Below are 21,609 nucleotides of genomic sequence, written 5' to 3'. Positions count from 1 at the left end.
TCAGTGGAGAGGTGTAGTAACCAACAGATGGATGAATATTTCAACACGTGTGATTACCCAGAAACACTGCTCTGCTCCTGCACATCCTTTGATGTTCTGCTGAATCCACATTTGCCAGAACTCATTATAAAATTGGCCAGGGAAGAGATAGAGAGGAGGGAAAGAGAGAAATATAGAGAGGGGGGGGGGTGAAGAGAGGATGGTCTTATTAACTTCTTCATTCTGGTTCCACTGAGAGAGAGTTCTTAGACAACTTTCCTCCAATGTCCTCCACTTAACGTCTGGAGCGGAGCAGCCTCTCTCTCTGATTTCCAGTGAACTTTCTCACACAACCTGATCCTGTCAATTCCCATCACATCCCCAATCCACGTCCAGGGCAGTATTCCATGCCAGCACTGAACTCTTCCCTTGGATACCATCCTGGTTTTCCCTGTTTGTTCCCATCCCAGATCCCAGCCAGTGACGTCTCGTAAAAAACCCTGAGGGATGAGGTCATTAAGTATAGGGTATGGGGTTCTCCCCAGCGTTAGGCTTGACAAAATACTAAAACCTTCTCAGGAGACAGAGACACTGACCTAATTCAAGACCACAACCCATTAGCTCTGTTAAAGAATCTCAAGTAGAGTCAATTAAAAAAACACCAAACCATAAACAAAACAAAACACCAAACCACAACAAAACACCAAACCATAACAAAACACCAAACCATAACAAAACACCAAACCATAACAAAACACCAAACCACAACAAAACACCAAACCACAACAAAACACCAAACCATAACAAAACACCAAACCATAACAAAACACCAAACCATAACAAAACACCAAACCACAACAAAACACCAAACCACAACAAAACACCAAACCATAACAAAACACCAAACCATAACAAAACACCAAACCACAACAAAACACCAAACCACAACAAAACACCAAACCATAACAAAACACCAAACCATAACAAAACACCAAACCACAACAAAACAACAAACCATAACAAAACACCAAACCATAACAAAACACCAAACCATATTTTTTTGGTTGCGTGTTCTTGTTCTTCTAAATAACTGTCTGTGTTGTATTAGCCTATTAGCCTTGTCTGTGTTGTATTAGAGACGGTCGACCTCTCTCTCCAAACGAGTGATGTTGTTGAAAGGCATAGACCAGTGACTAGGTACCAGCCAGCTCCAAATCTCTGTCAGACCAATTAGAGTTTGTCAGTAATCCTTGGCCTAGCCTGCGGATCACAACAAGGCAGCTAACAGACTTCTATGGACATATAAGAATATTTTAACAAGCAGAGTCCTTTAGCCCTCTGTTCTATAGCCCTTATACTCCTTCCTCCCTTCTCATACCTGCCTGCTCTCATTAGGCCTGGATAGTTTTCTACCAGCTTTCGTCATAGTGACATATGGTATTATGCAAAGGAATTAGGGAGTTTGAGAGTAGATATTTATCTAGTTAAATTGTGTGTATTGTACACTGAGTGCACAAAACATTAGGAACACCTGCTCTTTCCATGACATAGACTGACCAGGTGAATCCGGGTGAAAGCTATGATCCCTTATTGGTGTCACCTGTTATATACTCTTCAGTCAGTGTAGATGAAGGGGAGGAGATAGGTTAAATAGGTATTTTTAAGCCTTGAGACAATTAAGACATGGATTGTGTATGTGTGCCAGTCAGTGTGAATGGGCAAGACACAAGATGTAACTGCCTTTTGAACGGGGTATGGTAGTAGGTCCCAGGCACACCGGTTTGAGTGTTTCAAGAACTGCAACGCTGCTGGCATTCTCACGCTCAACCGTTTCCCGTGTATCAAGAATGGTCCACCAGCCAAAGGACATCCAGGCAACTTGACACAACTTTGGGAAGCATTGGAGTCAACATGGGCCTGCTTCTCTGTGGAACACCTTGGAGAGTCCATGCCCTGATGAACTGAGGCTGTTCTGAGGGCAAAAGGGGGTCAACTCAATATTAGGAAGGTGTTCCTAATGTTTTGTACACTCAGTGTAACTTTCTATATGTGTTGCATGTGAGTACTGAGTGTTATGTTTGCTGTGTTTGTGTGTGTCCACTGTTATGATAGATAGTGAGAAGACCATTGAGGTTCATTGTGATCCATTTTAAAGAATCCATTTCCCTCCTATTCCTGTCCATGACATTTGGCCAAAGGGGTGAGAGGGGAGTATGCACAGATTATATTACTATTTGCCACAGTATCATCCCACCTGACACACATAGACAATCAATCCCATGTCACCCCAGGCGTGGATTTACTTTACCTGCCATCTCAGTCCTGATTGGCCAGGACTCTCCATGTGATGGGGTGATGTCATACCCGGCGTCACTGGTACCAGGGGGTGACATAGAGGCTAAAGCATTCCACACGTGTCAATGTCACCAACCGCAACTCAAGTACCTGGGTTAGGGGAACCAGCGAGTAGACAATAATGTGCATTGTTTAAGGAGTGCTTTTAGAGGGCCTGGTGTGTGTGTGAAGCTGGGCCAGAAACTGTAACCCAATGCTACACCTCCTCACACTGCAGCTAGTGGAACGGCTTTATCGCCAGATCAGTTTTCATGGCTCATTCCCTGTGTGTGTGTGTGTGTGTGTGTGTGTGTGTGTGTGTGTGTGTGTGTGTGTGTGTGTGTGTGTGTGTGTGTGTGTGTGTGTGTGTGTGTGTGTGTGTGTGTGTGTGTGTGTGTAATAACGTGGTTTTCTACCTGTGAAGGAGTTACTTTACATTGAGAGATGGCTACCAGTGTAATCCCCAGTGCAGTGCTTGGATTTGCGGTTGATATCTCATCTCTTTAAGTGGTGTGTTTGCATCACCCCGCTCATGGCATCACACCATGTTTGGTAAACTGACAAACAGGAACGTAAAGGACATCCTCGGGATGTACTGATTCAGCCCCACCAACGGAATCGTGAAACCACACTTGATCGTAGCGGTGTAATATTCAACATATGCTCAGACAGTCACTGTCTGGTCCTTTTGCCGGTTGTATTATTAAGATGAGGATGCCTGTTTTGACATTAATTAATTAATTCATTTATTCAGTTAATTCATCCACTTATTCATTCATCCTTACACACATTACCTGGGTAGAAGGTGTGCTGGAATCAGATCTTCTTCCCAGTCAGTGGGCAAACAATTCTATGGTCTCCTGCTTGGTTTTATCTAATGGCATATGTGTGATTTCACATTCTATTTGTCTGTTCCTGGAAAGAGAACCCAGGGCAGTTCTGAAAAGACAGAGGAGATTCACCTCTGCCATCCTCCCTCTTTCACTCTCTCCTCGGATCCTCTCTCATATTCCCCTTGTTATCTCCTCATCCTTCACACCAAAGCTGATTCCCGTCACTACAGCAGAACAGCCTCAGGGATGATTGACAGACATAAGAAGTAAGTGTATGTCTGGCATAGCTGTTACAAATGACCTTTGGTGAGAGTGTGTGTGTGTGTGTGTGTGTGTGCTTGTTGATTGCGTGCTGTCTTGCTGCTGGGTCTTTGCAGATAAAGCCTGGTCTTGCTGAAGGCCACCTGTGGCAGGGCGATACACCAGCCAGCTCAGGGAGCTTCTCCAACCCTTAGGCACAAACCCAACACAATTAAAACAAGCAAAACAACAAGCGTGCAGAGAATAGGCAACAGGGGAGCCTGGCTGCCTTTCTCCTCGCAATTTATTATATCCTTCTGAATATGTCTGCACGGAGTGTTAATTGTAATTCAAATGAAATATGTATGATTTTGCCCTGTGGCTAGGTTGTTGGTTTGCTGTCTTTTCACCTTGGAGTTTTTTGTGTGTGGATGTGTTTGGGTTTGTGTGTATTCATTTGAAATGCTTGACGGCGCCCTCTCACCTGCCTTCGAAAAACACCCCATAATTATGTTGTGCATTGTTTCAGGATTGCAAGACTCAATTAGATCCGTGTTCTCAGGAAGACAAGACAATCTTTCTAGGTTCTCTGACCTGGTACGTTTTAAATGTTATCCAGGGCCAGAATACTGGTCCTTACTGGGAAAGCAAAGAATAGTGTTGTCACAATACCAGAATTTAGACTTATCGATACCAGGTTTATCACGATAATTGACACCAACATGATACCATGGCAAAAAATGTTTTGCATGTTAGCCAAAGTCACAGAATGGCATTTAATCCAGACAGATCTTTTGAGTTCAGTATCATTACATTGGAAATGTTTTTGACTTTTGTACCATTCTAACTACACACTTGAATGGTAAATATCTTGATAAACTGGGTAAATCAAGATGTAGCCTAGGTCTTTTCACAATACAGGTGAATGCATATTCAATAGAAGTGTGTGAATGCATTGAGTTATTGAGCTTGTTTTGGCTGATTTCATGAGGCTACAGATGAAAGACTATCTGTTTACCTTCCATTTGGGATTTTTAGGACTTTTCTTGTACTGATCAACAACATTTGCATAGAATAAGAAATCTCTTATTTTATAAAGGTGTGCACTGTCTCTTTAAGACCCATAAAGTCATTCACACACAATGTCAGTTCGAGGCTTGATCAAAGATGATCTTGACTAGGAGAGACTTAAGGCGGGGGAGACGAAGTGAATGAATAACATTTTTGGTGACAATCATCTTTGTAAGCAGTAAAATGTTGTGTTGTGGTACTAGGGTAGTGAATTGGCTTCAGCTGTTAGCTAACAAGGACAGTTAGCCTTCGAAGCTGGATGTTACCGGTATCTTCTTGTGTTCTAGCCTGTTCTGGATATTGTTTTGGGAACAGTAATTAGCCGTTTCAACATTTCTACATGCCGTGTTGCGTTATTCAAGAGTGTTAACTTCTGTGCAGCATAAGTGATGATGCAGCCCAGACTCCCAGTGAGTTCAGTGGTTCCTCATGTCAGGCTAGATCTAGCAAGAAGTAAGCAGAGCAGGGCATGGTGCTCTCACACTATAAGGGGACATCAGCTACACTGAAAGACAGACTTAATCCTCTCTCAATCAGTAGACGACATGAGACACATTTGAGAGAAGTACCGAAAGTAACAAAAAGTATAGTACCAAGTATCAAGAAAGTGCCAGCGTTTCGGTATACCATGCAACACTAGGAAAGAGTACTGTACCACTTGGCCCTCTGTCCCATCTTACTTCCCGAAGGCCCCACTGATGAAGTGGAGAGTGTAGAGGTTATTGATCTTCCCATAGATCAGCCTCTTGTTTCCCTCTACCTACAACCTAATGGGGGATATGGGGTGCAGTGTGTGTGTGTGTCCCTCTACCTACAACCTAATGGGGGATATGGGGTGCAGTGTGTGTGTGTGTGTGTGTGTGTGCGTGTGCGTGCGTGCGTGATTCAGGGTGAGGCTGACTGGAAGTAGCAGTTGATCGATCTGCGTGCCTCTTTCAGTGAAATTCCCAGCAACACCCTTCCAATGAGGACTGTGTCTAGAATTCTGTTGAGCCAGTGGAATTACATACTGCACTGTAGTCATAGCATCTCTGTTGTATATCATCACTCTTTGTTGTACATTTTTACTATTTTCTACATTGTAGAATAATAAAGATATCAAAACTATGAAATAACACATATGGCATTATGTAGTAACCAAAAAAGTGTTAAACAAATCAAAATATATTTTATATTTGAGATTCTTCAAGGTAGCCACCCTTTGCCTTCATGACAGTTGTGCACACTCTTGGAATTCTCTCAACCAGCTGCATGAGGTAGTCACCTGGAATGCATTTCAATTAACAGGTGTGCCTTGTTAAAAGTACATTTGTGGATAGGTCAGTCAATCCGGGAAATGTAATGATCTTTGAAAGTTTCTTCAAGCGCAGTCACAAAAACCATCAAGCGCTATGATGAAACTGTCTCTCATGAGGACCCGCCACAGGAAAGGCAGACCCAGAGTTACCTCTGCTGCAGAGGGTAAGTTCATTAGAGTTAACCTCACCTCAGATTGCAGTCCAAATAAATTCTTCACAGAGTTCAAGTAACACACATATCTCAACATCAACTGTTTAGAGGCCTTCATGGTTGAATTGCTGCCAAGAAACCACTACTAAAGGACACTAATAATAATAAGAGACTTGCTTGGGCCAAGAAACACAAGTAATGGACATTAGACTGGTGGAAATCTGTCCTTTGGTCTGACGAGTCCAAATTTGCGATTTTTGATTCCAACCACCATGTCTTTCTGAGACGCAGAGTAGATGAACGGATGATCTCCGCATGTGTAGTTCCCACCGTGAAGCATGGAGGAGGTGTGATGGTGTGGGGGTTCTTTGCTGGTGACACTGTAAGTGATTTATTTAGAATTCAAGGCACAATTAACCAGCATGGTTACCACAACATTCTGCAGCGATAAGCCATCCAATCTGGTTTGCGCTTAGTGGGACTATCATTTGTTTTTCAACAGGACAATAACCCAACACACCTCCAGGCTATGTAAGGGCTATTTGACCAAGAAGGAGAGTGAAGGAAAAGCAACCAGCAAGTGCTCAGCATATGTGGGAACTCCTTCAAGACTGTTGGAAAAACATTCCAGGTGAAGCTGGTTGAGAGAATGCCAAGAGTGTTTAACACTTTTTTTGGTTACTACATGATTCCATGTGTTATTTCATAGTTTTGATGTCTTCACTATTATTCTACCATGTAGAAGATAATATAAATAAAGAAAAACCCTTGAATGAGAAGGTGTGTCCAAACGTTTGACTGGTACTATAGGTATGTATGTGGCGGAACTGTTGGTTGTGTGATTTAAGCAGTGTGCCTGCTCCTCTCTCCACAGTCTCCGTAGGGAAATGTGTTGCAGGGTCTCTGGTGTTGGTCTGTGAGTTAGGACTCTGTTTCTACACTACAGCATCATATCCCCATTAAAGCTTGATAAACGGTTTAACTCCCCAGTCAGGGCCACTGCAGGCACTGTAAGCAGGTCTGCATACTACAGTAGGTTCAGTTTGCTCCTAGCAGAACTCAACTAGGCTCAGTGAACGTATGTGCCTCGCATACTCCCCTGGCCTTCGCTTGAGAAACTAGAAGAAAGCGACAACAGTACTGTTTTTGCCGTGGAGATCTTAGTAGGGCAATTTTACATCTAACTGAAATGTTTGGTGCAGTATTTCTCAACTGGAAAGAAATTGCATGAAAACGAGTCGTCTCTCGTTGAACGACAACAAAAACGTAATCAAAGAATCCCTACTGTTGACCAATCACAGACGAAGGGGCGTAGACATCGGCTACTGAACTACGGCTTACATCTTGCCAAAAATAATTAACTAAATGTTGTCGTAATATGCTGTATGCACGAACTGTTTCGGATGGGAAGCATGCGGGCGACTTAAAGGCATCTGCATACTAGATTTGGTTTGCTCAGAGCAGACCTCGGCTAGGCGAAGTGAACGTCTTTGCCTCGCACACTCCCTTAAAATATATTTCCTTGAAAAAGCGGCAATAGTACTGTTTGTCCATCTTGCGACGCCATAGCCAGTATACACTTCTTCAAAATAGTCTGAATTAATCTAAGATAACTCTGGAAATCTGTCATTCATTTTTGATGTTCTTGCTGAGGAGGTCATAGTCGCACAATTTTACATTTAACTAAGAGGTTTGGTGCCATATTTCTCCTAACACAGTATATGCGCAAACTGGGACGCATGCGGACGCCTTAAGTCAGCATTGTGTGAACCACTCTTAGCCACATGAAAGAGCAGCCAAATCACAACCTCCTGCTCCCAACAGGCAGTAAAAGAGGTGAAATACCACCCACAAATGGCTGCAGCTACTGGACATTATTACCCCCCTGCTCTTCCCCCTCCAACCTCTCCCCCTCTCTCTCTCTTAGATCATCTGTTTTTTTCCATCCTCTCAAATTCATTTTCCATTGCATAGCCCTTCACAGTTTTCACAAAAGTACAGTATAGGTACACACCACACAGAGAATCACACACTACACACACTTAGTTCAGCACTTAAACCCTTTAATGCCAAAGTGAATCTGGTGAAATAGTAAGCATATTTACAGTATAACCTGTACAAATCTCCATCATCAGTAGAAACATTGAAGCAAATTAGTTAAATCTGGAGAGATGAGGGATGGAAGGATAGAAGGACTGGGGGATGGAGGGAGGCTGGAATACAGAGCTCAGTGAGGAGACTTTGTCTCATGGCCCCTGAGGGAGGGAGGCAGGAACACAGACCTCAGTGAGGAGAGTTTGTCTTATGGCCCCTGAGGGAGGGAGGCAGTAACACAGACCTCAGTGAGGAGACTTTGTCCATGTCCCCTGAGGGAGGGAGGCAGGAACACAGAGCTCAGTGAGGAGACTTTGTCTCTTGTCCCCTGAGGGAGGAAGACCAGGAACACAGAGCTCAGTGAGGGAGGGACTTAGGAGTCCAGGACTCTGTGGAATGAGTGACAGATAAACAGAGGAGAAAGAGAATGATTTTGTGTGTGTGTGTGTGTGTGATGATACTCAGAGTAGGGATCCAGGCTGAGACTGTGTGTTGTGGTCTTGGTGGACTGGAGTCCCATGCTCCTTCTCCACTCATAATACATTTTTTGAAAGAGCAGAGAACAGAGCTTTACCCCTTCATTCTGCCCACTGCCTGTCCGGCTGCCCACTGCCTGTCCGGCTGCCCACTGCCTGTCCCGCTGCCCACTGCCTGTCCTGCTGCCCACCGCCTGTCCCGCTGCCCACTGCCTGTCCGGCTGCCCACTGCCTGTCCGGCTGCCCACTGCCTGTCCCGCTGCCCACTGCCTGTCCCGCTGCCCACCGCCTGTCCCGCTGCCCACTGCCTGTCCGGCTGCCCACTGCCTGTCCGGCTGCCCACTGCCTGTCCGGCTGCCCACTGCCTGTCCCGCTGCCCACTGCCTGTCCCGCTGCCCACTGCCTGTCCCGCTGCCCACTGCCTGTCCCGCTGCCCCCTGCCTGTCCTGCTGCCCACTGCCCACTGCCTGTCCGGCTGCCCACTGCCTGTCCGGCTGCCCATTGCCTGTCCGGCTGCCCACTGCCTGTCCGGCTGCCCACAGCCTGTCCCGCTGCCCACTGCCTGCCTGTCCCGCTGCCCACTGCCTGTCCCGCTGCCCCCTGCCTGTCCTGCTGCCCACTGCCCACTGCCTGTCCGGCTGCCCACTGCCTGTCCTGCTGCCCACTACCTGTCCCGCTGCCCACTGCCTGCCTGCCCAGCTCCCAATCTGCCAGCCTCTGCAGCTTTGCACCACTTAACCAGCAGAATGCTAATGTGTTATTCCTTAAATAAATATCCCCTGATATATATATAAAATAAATAATTTAGTAGGGAGGGTTGAACCCCATGACAGACCATGGGAACACTTCAAAGCTTCTTTAATGAAACACACTGGACCAGCAGTGTTCTCTTCCTCTCTCTCTCAGAGATCCAGAGATATTCTGTTACAGTCAGCAGACCAAAGGGCATCGCTGCGTTACTGTGCCGACAGCAGGATCAAAGACTTTGATGCAGGCTTCTGACAAACAGTAGTTGATTAATAGCTAGACCCGGCCGCTTCGCAAGAGAGAATCGCCCATAATCGCTTTAGCTGTGTTCAATATGATCAAATTCCTTCAGCAGGGTTGTAGATGTTTCAAAGTAAACATCTCTTTCTCTCTCTCTCTCTCAATTTAAATTTAAATTCAATTCCTCTCTTATCTACATAGAGAAAGAGCCTTGGAAACTATAATATAGTCCATATTGAAAACGGCTTTAATAGCATTAGATTTTCCCTCTTATAGTCATATTATAGCTCAGAACATACTGATATCATACTCTCACAGCTGTAAACCAATTGTTGTTTTCCTAGTGGAGGTTTTAGGGAAGATGTTTTTACTAAGATATGCCAAAAAAAAAGGCCTCTGTTCGTCAACTCGGCTCACTGCTGTGTTTTGCCTCCTGGGACTCTGGGCCTTTAAACAATACAGAAACGTTGTGTCTGCCCCATGACAATGTGTGTTAATTAGAATGTCCGACCGGATTACAGTTGGTACAATCACCGGCACAGCAATGATAATGCACTGTGTCTAATTACTGTAAACTTACTGCTGCTGCTGAAGGGAACAACTGCTGAGACTGATATGTACTGTAGGTACTGCTGGATGTGTGCATTAGTGGCTCAGTGTGGCTTCCTAATCATTGGAGATATGTATAGCTAGTGTGTGTATTGTATGTGTGTAAGAGATTTGTGTGTGTGTGTGATTAATATAGTCTCCACGTAGTTTCTAATTCCCCAGACTCTAATAAGCTAGTTCTTCTGATACATGCTTCCTCAGAGTGCTACAGTTTTGTGTGTGTTAAAAGGGGTAGGCCCAGGCCTATGGGCGATGGGTAGTGCTGTGGTCATATCCAAGTGGGAAGGTGGTATTTACCACATACGACTGGGAAATATCCGCTTGAATGCTCCTCCAACTGGTAATTACTAGTGGGAAACTCGTCTATCATCCATGAGCTCCGACTTCTCCCACATGCTGACCTCTGACGTCACTTACTATGGAAATTACCTTGATAACAGCATTTCCAAGACATTATTTATAAAAGCAATCTATTCGTATCTTTTTTTTAACACTATCATTTGTTTACAAGCATTTGATAGCTGTAATTTTAGTTTATGGTTGACGCAGCTTGTTGGCCATTATTTGGCAATTAGCCAATGGGTTCAAAGCACGTGAACTTCACAACTGGTCATGACCACCTTCCCACTTGGTTATGAATGCAGCATTAGGCTCAGGGTGACAGAGTGATGTTTGGGACATGACATGAGCTACTGATTGTCATTGTGCTTGTGGCCAGGGATTGCTCCAACATACATGCAATGTACATCTCATGTCATATTTCCTCTTTTCTCAGGATCTCGTCTTCGTCAGGATGACTCCCCTCCCCGGATAGTGGAGCACCCCTCTGACCTCATTGTGTCCAAGGGGGAGCCAGCCACCCTCAACTGCAAGGCGGAGGGGCGTCCTGCCCCCACGGTGGAGTGGTACAAGGACGGGGAGCGTGTGGAAACAGACCGGGACAACCCCCGTTCGCACCGCATGCTGCTGCCCAGCGGCTCCCTCTTCTTCCTACGTATCGTCCACGGCCGACGCAGCAAGCCAGACGACGGCAGCTACGTGTGTGTGGCCCGTAACTACCTGGGCCAGGCCGTCAGCCACAACGCCTCGCTGGAGGTAGCCAGTAAGTAATGCTCTCTGTCTGTCTCGGTGGTGGTGGTGGGTCAAAGCCGTGTGGGTTGTTGTATCAACTACTAGCAACAAAGTAGGCATAATGACGATAGCTATTTGCTTTATATCAAAGGATGTAGATGGAATATGTAGATGTAAGTGATGGCTATCACTGCTTTATAACACTGAAGTCAGTGTTGTTAATAATTACAGAAATCAGTCATTCATTAGATGTCTGGATACGACAATCTCTTAAAGGAGAAGTTACTCAAAATCCATACAACTCCCAAGTGATTCCATACATTGAAACTAGATCAGTGTAGTTTGCCCCCCCCGTTCCTCCATGTAGTGATGTACTGAAACAGCTGAAAAATAGGTCACGTGACCCTGTGATGTTGCTGGATGCAGGCCCCACTCTGCACGTTGCCAGTGAATTCATTATATATTATGAAATCCACAATGTGTGGCCAAATTCATTGTTTTATTGAAAGTGTGTGGCCAAAGAAGCTATTTTTGTTAAATGTACTATCGGTTTTGAGTCAGGAAATGTGTACTTTTCCACCTAAAAGATTTGGCATTATTTTATGTAGCCGACTGCCACAGCAGTGGAGATATGCGCTCTCGGGAATCCCTTCTTCGTAGAAACTGCACATTATGCCCTTATTCACAGATGCATGTTTTTTGGGGTGGTGAAGTAAAGACAGCGTTACACATTAGATATAAAAAAGAAACAACAACCTAGAAATATGTCTAATGATGAAATACTTGCAAGTGAAGAAAAATACTGCTGGAGGGACGCCGATGGTGTCATCAAACTGTATTTATTCAGACTAAGAATTGAGGCAAACTGAGCTTCAGGTGGCCTCCGCCCCTCTAGCCACCGAAGCCACAGCAAGATCTGGTAGCAGTAGCTGCCTAGGATCGACACAGACTGGTGGTGCAGTTGGGGCAATTGCGCTCCAATTCCACGAATGAGGAATGTTTGTGCTGCAGAGAATTCAAATAAGTGACTACAATTCTTACAGAAATCTAGGAACGTAATGATGATGAGAGCAGTTAGTCTGCTTTTGCGACCACTGAGATTGATCTGCCCACATCAACGGTCCGGAAAAAATTAAATGGTGACGCACCCCTGTTCCAGCTGGGCCTAATGGACAGTTATCTAACGAGTAAGTATCTAAACTTTTCTTTACTGAATGATCGCTTATCATCAACCTCTATGAGCGGGACCGTTAGTGAGTTAATTTTTTCACATTAGCCCCAAACACTATTTAATCATCACAATGTTTTTGGTGTATTCTCTTCTGCAATGTAAGGTGACACAATGTGGGACCGAACACCAGCTTGCTCTTGCTGCCAACTCTTTATCCGCTTTTTTGTATCTAACTTTACCTGCGATATGCCTAACTCTTATCATCTTTTTCACCAGCTCCTTCTCTCGCCCCCAAAAAATGTAATCTGTGAGATCAAGCTCCGTGTAAGGGCACGTCTCTTAATCATGAATTTACTGGCAATGGAACAGAGCGAGGCCTGCATCCAGCAATGACACAAGTCATGTGAGAGAGAGAACTCCACTAAACTAGTTTCAATGTATGGAATCACTTGGTAGTTTCTGTATTTTGGGTAAACTTCTCCTTTAAAGGAGGATGTTCAAGGTCACCAACCACAGGACCAAACGAGCCCAGTCAAGAGCCTTGGAATAGACCGTGAAGTCATGTTCTCTGATGGTGATGACAGGTCTAGCTCTCACTCGCTCTCTCTCTCTCGCTCTCTCTCTCTTTCGCTCTCTCTATCTTAGCCTTTGAAGAACACTGTGTTATGTCTTTGGCGGCAACTAAGGTGACTACAGCCCTGCCAGACAGAGAGACAGCTTGAAATGCCAAGGTTTTTATGAGGCTGCATCTGAGCCTGCATAGACTTTACCTGGAGACACTTCAATGACACTAATAACTCAACTGGCCCCTTACCGGACAGTTGGAACTATCTGCAGAGCATGGCAGTCTACCAGCCTGCCTAGACAGTTTATCTAGGCTGTTTATCCTTTTATCATTGTTGTTTGTTTTCTTCCCTCCTAACGCGGGGTCAAACAAGGTGAAACACTAGCTTGCACTGTTGTAAAGTCCTAATAGATATATTCTCTCTATAGTAAATGTGAAATACACTGATTAATACAAAACATTAAGAACACCTGCTCTGACCAGGAGAATCCAGGTGAGAGCTATGATCCCTTATTCATGTCACTTGTTAAATCCAATTCAGTCAGTGTAGATGAAGGGGAGGAGACAGGTTAAAGAAGGATTTTTAAGCCTTCAATTGAGACATGGATTGTGTATGTGTGCCATTTAGAGGGTGAATGGGCCAGACACTAAATGTATGTGTCTTTGAATGGGGTATGGAAGTAGGTGCCAGGCGCACCGGTTTGTGTCAAGAACTGTAATGCTGCTTGGTTTTTCATGCTCAACAGTTTCCTGTGTGTATCAAGAATGGTCCACCACCCAAAGGACATCCAGCCAATTTGACACAACTGTGGGAAGCATTGTAGTCAACATGGGCCAGCTTCTCTGTGGAACGCTTACGACACCTTGTAGAGTCCATATGCCCCCAACGAATTGAGGCTGTTCTGAGGGCAAAAATGTGGGGTGCAACTCAATATTAGGAAGGTGTTCCTAATGTTTTGTACACTCATTGTATGGTCTAATTAGCAGTTATTTTGGCTTTAAAATGATTTTCTATCTAGTTTGATCCTCTCTTCTGACTTCATAACTACCTGTACAACCCCAGGGAGAGAGAGCAGTGATCCTCTCTTCTGACTTCATAACTACCTGTACAACCCCAGGGAGAGAGAGCAGTGATCCTCTCTTCTGACTTCATAACTACCTGTACAACCCCAGGGAGAGAGAGCAGTGATCCTCTCTTCTGACTTCAGAACTACCTGTACAACCCCAGGGAGAGAGAGAGCAGTGATCCTCCTGGGTGTATTTCATCTGCCCTTCGCTGTCACTGAAACAGCCTTATTACCAACTCCCTTTCCAACATTGAAATAACAGCTTCATTTTGGATACTGCGTTAAGTGCTAGGCTTTTTTCTCTTATTAGTCCTTGCTTATGGGCGTGTAGTGATAATCCTTGTTTCAACCATTTCTGTCTGTCTAACAGGTAGGGAGGGCAAAGTCAGGGTTTAGCATGGCTTATCTGGAGCTACAAACACATAGGGAGCAACTCCAACTCTCCCCGCAGTACCTCACTACCTGACCCCAGACTGACTTATTCCTTCAAAGGTTTTTGAGTGATTCCTCACGAAACCCAGACAAAAAAATACCATGAGTTGGGGGACGTTCACGAAATGTAAATCCATAGAATAGTCCTTTGGAGTAAGGATTGTTGACATACAGTTGCGGCCAAATATATTGACACCCGTGCACTTTTCTTTAATAACTCCGTATCTCTTATCAAATAAGTTACACAAATAAATAAATACATATTGGTCTCCACATCTTATCGGATTTCAACATTGCAGAACCAATTGCATTTTTGTAAATGTACGTTTACAATTTGAATTGAGAAAATAGAGACGAAAGTCATGGGACAACATTATTTGCACCCTGGAGCTAGTACTTGGTTGTGGAGTCTTTGGCCAAGAGAACTGCCAACACATGCTTCTTGTAGCCATCAATGAGCTTTCTGCACCTTTCTACTGTCAATTTGGCCTAGTCTTCAGCAGCAAACGCATCTAATGCTGATCTAAATTTAATTCTGATCTAATCCAATTCTTCAATGTTTGAGAGGTGCCCGACTGCTGTTTCCAGCTCTCGCCTTAGGTTGTGGATGTGATTCAGATCTAGACTCTTCACTGGCCACTCCAGAACACTCCAGAACACTCCGATGTTTCTTCTTGAACTATTCCAGGGTTGTTTTGATGCGTGTTTGGGTGACCCACAACCTTCACCAGGGATGCAGTTTTTGGACACTGGGTTGAACATCGCATTCCAAAACACCTTGATGATAGAGATTCATTTACATATTGGGATATTGTATCGTATCGTTTTTGACAATATCGCAACGTTTATTTGTGCGCTAGTTGGCTGTACCTGCACCAAAAGTCCAGTATTTCTTTCGTCAAAGCTTGTTTTCTGTCTTCTTTTTAAATAGGGAGACAATTTGTTTCACCACTTTTACTTCCATTTCTCATGTCTCTCTTGTCCCTCTGCAGCAGACACAGTATGGTTAGCAATATGTTTGGAACATGGAATCTCAATAAATCACAGATAGAATTGTAGGAATCGTGAGAATCGCAATACATATCGTATTGGCACTTAAGTGTCATGATAATATCGTATTGTGAGGTCCCAGGCAATTTCCAGCCATACTTGATCATCTGCTGATGATGTCTGCTGATGATGTCTGCTGATGTCATGTGTATGTGACAAATAAAATTTGATTTGATTTGATGTCTTGAACACATTCAAGGCCCCCAGTAGCAGAGGCAGCAGAGCAACCCCACAGCAATATCGAACCTCCCCAATGTTTTATTGAAGGGAGGATGTTATTTTCTTTGAATGTTTCATTTGGTTGTTGGTAAACACAGGAAGACGCCACTGCTGAAGGAGACTCAAGAAACCCTGATTGAACTTCTCGAAAAACCCACCTAAACAAGCCTTCATTCTGTGGAAAATGTTCTGTGGACTAATGAAACAAAATTAGAGCTCTTTGGCAACGTGTGCAAGGTATCATGTTTTGTTTTGGAGTCAAATATTCAACCCATTGTCCAAAAACCTATGGCAAGATTTGAAAACAGCAGTTTTCAAGGGCACGCCTCAAACATTGAAGAAACAGAGCATTTTGGTGCTAAAAAGTGGGCCAAATTGCCAGTAGAAAGGTACAGCAAGCTTATTGACGGCTACAAGAGGCATTTGTCTGCAGTTATCTTGGCCAAAGGCTGTGAAATCAAATACTAGCTCCGGGGTGCCAATCATTTTCTAAAATAAAATTGTCAACTTAAGTTTACAAAAATGTAATTAGTTGTAAAATGTTGAAAATCCAATAACAAGGTGTGGTGACAAAAAGTTTACTTGAATATTTATTTTAATAGCGTGACGTTTCAAAACTGCACATTTTAGAGCGGCCATTTCAGCTCATGAAAAATGGGACAAAAACTTATACAAATGTCAAATATATGGCAATGATCTTTCCTCCAAAGGACTATTCTATGGAGGGCTTCACATGTCAGGGCAGGCATAACCACTCATCTAGCGAATAGCTGGGTTGAGGTGGTGCTGTAACAATGTTTATACAGTATGTAATGTTACAATGCTTTGTGATCAGCGCAGGGTTTGGACTGTGCCTGGCCTGGACATAGCTGTTGTTCACTGTTTCCAGACAGTGTAGTTTAGGACTCGTTTATGCTTAGTTTGTTAATGCACCAACTTGTTTTGTGGAAACTCTGCCAGAGTAATTCTACGTACTCTCTCAGATCTCCTGTTGAGGCTTATTTTTCCTCTTATTCTTAACTGACCCGAGAACCAAGGTTATTCTGTGCATCTGAAAAAACACTATACAGTCCATGTTTTACAGCCACATGAAAAGACATACAATAAACTGTCAAATCCTACACTCAGGATGTCAGATAAAGTTCTCTGTTTTGGATGTTCTATTTCACAGAATATGTTTCTCTCACATGCAACTAGAAATTCTCTCACACACAGATGCTTATACACACGCACGCCTACTGACACACACAACCACACTCCTACTCGGGCACATTCACACTATGGCTATTGTCCCAGCCATCCTGTTGAGTAAAAAGAATGTGTTTTTATCTCAGCTAATTTTGCACAACCAGAGCTTAATAGTAACGTCAGTGAATCCAGTTACACATTTATGCACATATTGGATCTTTGTACGATGGGAGCGATCAGGTGACCTGCTGTAGTTGCATGCGATCTTCCCATATAGACTGACACTGACCTACTTCAATAGCTCTCTGTTACTCCTGTCTCCTAGGCCTCTGCTCTCCCTCTGTCCGCTTGCCCCCTGTCCCCACCCCCCAGCACCTAGGCCCCTGTCACGCCACCCTCCCCACTCATCTTCTCCTCCCTAGTTTTGCCACCACCTTTAACCTGATGCCTTAAAGGGAATGCTTTTTGCATCATCATGATGATGTTGCCGGTGACACTTTGCTTCTTGAATGTCCAATATCTTGAAATCTTTTTTTTTTTTTGGTCGATTATGGAAAAAAAAAGGATATTTTTGTAGTGGGTTTTCTGTTTAAGTAGAGCCGCACCCGGCTCTCTGTGTCACTCTTTTCAAACCCCTTTCCAGTGAAGATAATTTGTTTACTTGCCAGACTATTTGCCTTTTGATTAACTTTTTTTACAGCATCATTCATTACTTCAGTCAGTCCCCTGATGCATTCAGATCACTTCTTGCTGTGGGGTCCCCTCACAGTCAAGGGAAAAGGCTAGAGATCCCAGGAGAACATGCTCCCGCTAGGCTCCCACAGCGTGTCTCAGCATGTGTCCTGGGCCTCTCAGGGCTGAGCACGTCCTCCCTGTCCCAGAGCCGTATCCATAACAAGTCTTACTGAGGGGTCACGGGTAGGTTGGGACTGTCAGAGGGCCCAGGGGTACGGTTTTTGAGATGTGACAAATGCATAATATGCCATGACTTGTGGAAATGTGGTATCAATTCACACAAACATGTCTGCTTCATATCCCTATGGTAAAAACTCCAAAAAGGTTGGTGGACTTTTACTATAGGACCCACCTGCCATCCACAACAGCTGTGTGTGTGTGTGTTTGTGTGTCTAGTAGTGCACCAGTTTAGACTAAGGGTTTCTGTATTGCTAACAGGTGCCAGTGTTATTCTGTCAGAGTCTGCCCAGTGTGAGGGGTAAGCCCGTTGTGTTGCCCGTTAGACACGCTTTCACCCCATTGTCCCCCCGTGAGGACTTTGTCCGCCTGCATGTCCAAAATACACATCAACCAAAAGTGTGTTTTTTTTTATGGCCCTGGGGAGGGTGGTGGAATGAGCAGGGGCAGGGGGCAGAGGTTAGAGGTCAGGGGTGTCACAAAAGAACATTGTGACTTTCTTTTCATGCTTGGTGACTATAAAGGAGGGGAGGGGTGGTGGAGGGGACAAAGGCACTGATTCTGGCAGCAGGCAGGAAGGACAGAGAAGAGAGGGAAGCACTGATAACAGAGGACAGCAGAGATGGTGTGTTCCTCTCCTTCCTGGTGACAGGGATTAATGACAGTGGGTATGCCCTCACACTCCGTCCCTGCCTCAGTCACACTGGGTATCCATCTATCACCCAGCTACTTCCTGTGTCCGATCCACTGACTCACTCTGGGGAGGTCTACTGCTGCCCAACACCAAACCTGTCTTTCTTTATGCTATTTGTCCACCTGGGGAGTTTATTTTGGGATGTTGAGGTTTAAAGTTGAGCTAGAACAGAGGGACAGCTTGTAGAATCTCAACTGAGTTATTTCCTACTGATTCAACTCAAAGGGGTCCAACTGACGCAGGGGTCATCCACGGGTCATTTCAGGGTCCAGGGGTCTCCCATATGCGGTGGAACAGAGCCCCCTCTGTCTGATACTCCTGAGTTTAGGCTGTAAGAGAGTCAACATGTGTTAGCCTAATGTGGTCTAAATCATATAACATTTTATTTGTCACATGTGCCAAATACAACAGGTGTTGACTTTACCATGAAATGCTGACTTCCCAACAATGCAGAATTAAAAAGTAAGAAAAAAATTGGAAATAGTAACACAATGAAATAGCAATAACAAAGTTATATACATGAGTACTGGTACCGAGTCATTGTGCAGGGGTACGAAGTAGTTGAGGTAATACAGTATCTACAGTTGAAGTCGGAAGTTTACATGCACTTAGGTTGGAGTTTTTTTCAACCACTCCACAAATTTCTTCTTAACAAACTATAGTTTTGGCAAGATGGGTAGGACTTTTCTATTCTATCTACTTTTTGCATGACACAAGTCATCTTTACAACAATTGTTTACAGACAGATTATGTCACTTATAATTCACTATCACAATTCCAGTGGGTCAGAAGTTTACATACACTAAATTGACTGTGCCTTTAAACAGCTTGGGAAATTCCAGAAAATGATGTCATGGCTTTAGAAGCTTCTGATTGAGTCATTTGAGTCAATTGGAGGTGTACCTGTGGATGTATTTCAAGGTCTACCTTCAAACTCCGTGCCTCTTTGCTTGACATCATGGGAAAATCAACAGAAATCAGCCAAGACCTCTAGTTCGTCCTTGGGAGCAATTTCCAAACGCCTGAAGGTACCACATTCATCTGTACAAACAATAGTCTGCAAGTATAAACACCATGGGACCACGCAGCCATCATACCGCTCATCATACCGCGCCTTCGAGTGCCAGGGAGGGGGAGTGACAGAAAGTATGTGTGTGTGTGTGTGTTGAAGTGTCAGTGTAGCAGTATATGTGAGTGTGTGGGTAGAGTCCATTGAGTGTTCATAGAGCCAGTGTAGTATATGTGAGTGTGTGGGTAGAGTCCATTGAGTGTTCATAGAGCCAGTGTAGTATATGTGAGTGTGTGGGTAGAGTCCATTGAGTGTTCATAGAGCCAGTGTAGTATATGTGAGTGTGTGGGTAGAGTCCATTGAGTGTTCATAGAGCCAGTGCAAGAGAGTCAGAACTAAAAAAAGGGGCAGCATTGCAAATAGTCCAGGTGGCCATTTGATTAAATGTTCAGTAGTCTTATGGCTTTGGGGTAGAAGCTGTTCAGGAGCCTTTTGGTCCCAGACTTGGCGCTCCGTTAAGCGCTTGCCATGTGGTAGCAGAGAGAACAGTCCATGACTTGGGTGGTTGGAGTTTGATGTACTGGGCTGTATGCACTACCCTCTGTAGCGCCTTATGGTCGGATGCCAAGCAGTTGCCATAACAAGCGGTGATGCAGCCAGTCAAGGTGCTCTCAATGGTGCAGCTGTAGCACTTTGTGAAGATCTGAGGGCCCATGCCAGTGAAATGCTTACTTTTGAGCCCCTAACCGACAATGCAGTTTTAAAAAATATGGATAAGAATAAGAAATAAAAGTAACAAGTAATTAAAGAGCAGCAGTAAAATAACAATAGCGAGACGATATACAGAGTCAATGTGCGGGGGCACCGGTCAGTTGAGGTAATATGTACAGGAAGGTAGAGTTATTGAAGTGACTATGCATAGATGATAACAACAGAGAGTAGCAGCGGTGTAAAGGGGGAGAGGAGTGAGGGGGAGGGGCAATGCAAATAGTCTGGGTAGCCATTTAATTAGGTGTTCAGGAGTCTTATAGCTTGGGGGTAGAAGATGTTTAAAAGCCTCTTGGAACTAGACTTGGCGCTCTGGTACCACTTGCCGTGCAGTAGCAGAGAAAACAGTCTATGACTAGGGTGGCTGGAGTCTTTGACAATTTTAGGGCCTTCCTCTGACACCGTCTGGTATAGAGGTCCTGGATGGCAGGAAGCTTGGCCCCAGTGATGTACTGGGCCGTTCGCACTACCCTCTGTAGTGCCTTGCGGTCGGAGGCTGAGCAGTTGCCATACCAGGCAGGATGCAACCAGTCAGGATGCTCTCGATGGTGCAGCTGAGAACCTTTTGAGGATCTGAGGACCCATGCCAAAACTTTTCAGTCTCCCTCGGGGGAATAGGCTTTGTCGTGCCCCCTTCACGTCCGCCTTGGTGTGCTTGGACCACGTTAGTTTGTTGGTGATATGGACACCAAGGAATTTAAAGGTCTCAACCTGCTTCACTGCAGCCCTGTCGATGTTAATGGGGGCGTGCGTTGTCCTCTTTTTCCTGTAGTCCACAATCATCTCCTTTGTCTTGAGTATGTTGAGGGAGAGGTTGTTGTCCTGGCACGACACGGCCACGTCTCTGACCTCTTCCCTTTAGGCTGTCTCGTCGTTGTCGGTGATCAGGCCTACCACTGTTGTGTCATCGGCAAACTTAATGATTGTGTTGGAGTCATGCCTGGCTGTGCAGTCTTGAGTGAACAGGGAGTACAGGAGGGAACTGAGCACGCGCCCCTGTGTTGAGGATCAGCGTGGCGGATGTGTTGTTACCTACCCTTACCACCTGGGGGGCAGTCTGTCAGGAAGTCCAGGATCCAGTTGCAGAGGGAGGTGTTTAGTCCCAGGGTCCTTGGCTTATTGATGAACTTTGAGGGCACTATGGTGTTGAATGCTGAGCTGTAGTCAATTAATAACATTCTCACATAGGTGTTCCTTTTGTCCATGTGTGAAAGAGCACTGTGGAGTGCAATAGAGATTGCATCATCTGTGGATATGTTGGGGTGGTATGCAAATTGGAGTGGGTCTAGGGTTTCTGGGATAGTGGTGTTTGTGAGCCATGCCCAGCCTTTCAAAGCACTTCATGGCTACAGACATGAGTGCTACAGGTCGGTAGTCATTTAGGCAGTTTA

General features: G+C 44.7%; 1 protein-coding gene across 2 annotated transcripts in view; it reads left to right on the top strand.

Annotated features, from left to right (window-relative positions):
- Window positions 1-21,609, top strand: part of LOC112250291 (roundabout homolog 1-like) — a 147,625-nt gene that overhangs the window by 21,957 nt on the left and 104,059 nt on the right. For both annotated transcript variants that reach the window (XM_024420330.1, XM_024420329.1), the window contains exon 2: window positions 10,848-11,174. In XM_024420330.1, the coding sequence (XP_024276098.1) occupies window positions 10,848-11,174 (327 nt within the window). The remainder of the gene's footprint in view (window positions 1-10,847; window positions 11,175-21,609) is intronic.

This window comes from Oncorhynchus tshawytscha, linkage group LG30, assembly GCF_018296145.1.
Source record: "Oncorhynchus tshawytscha isolate Ot180627B linkage group LG30, Otsh_v2.0, whole genome shotgun sequence".
Taxonomy (NCBI): domain Eukaryota; kingdom Metazoa; phylum Chordata; class Actinopteri; order Salmoniformes; family Salmonidae; genus Oncorhynchus; species Oncorhynchus tshawytscha.
Note: the sequence above shows the minus strand (reverse complement) of the source record. Positions and strands in the feature narration are given on the sequence as shown.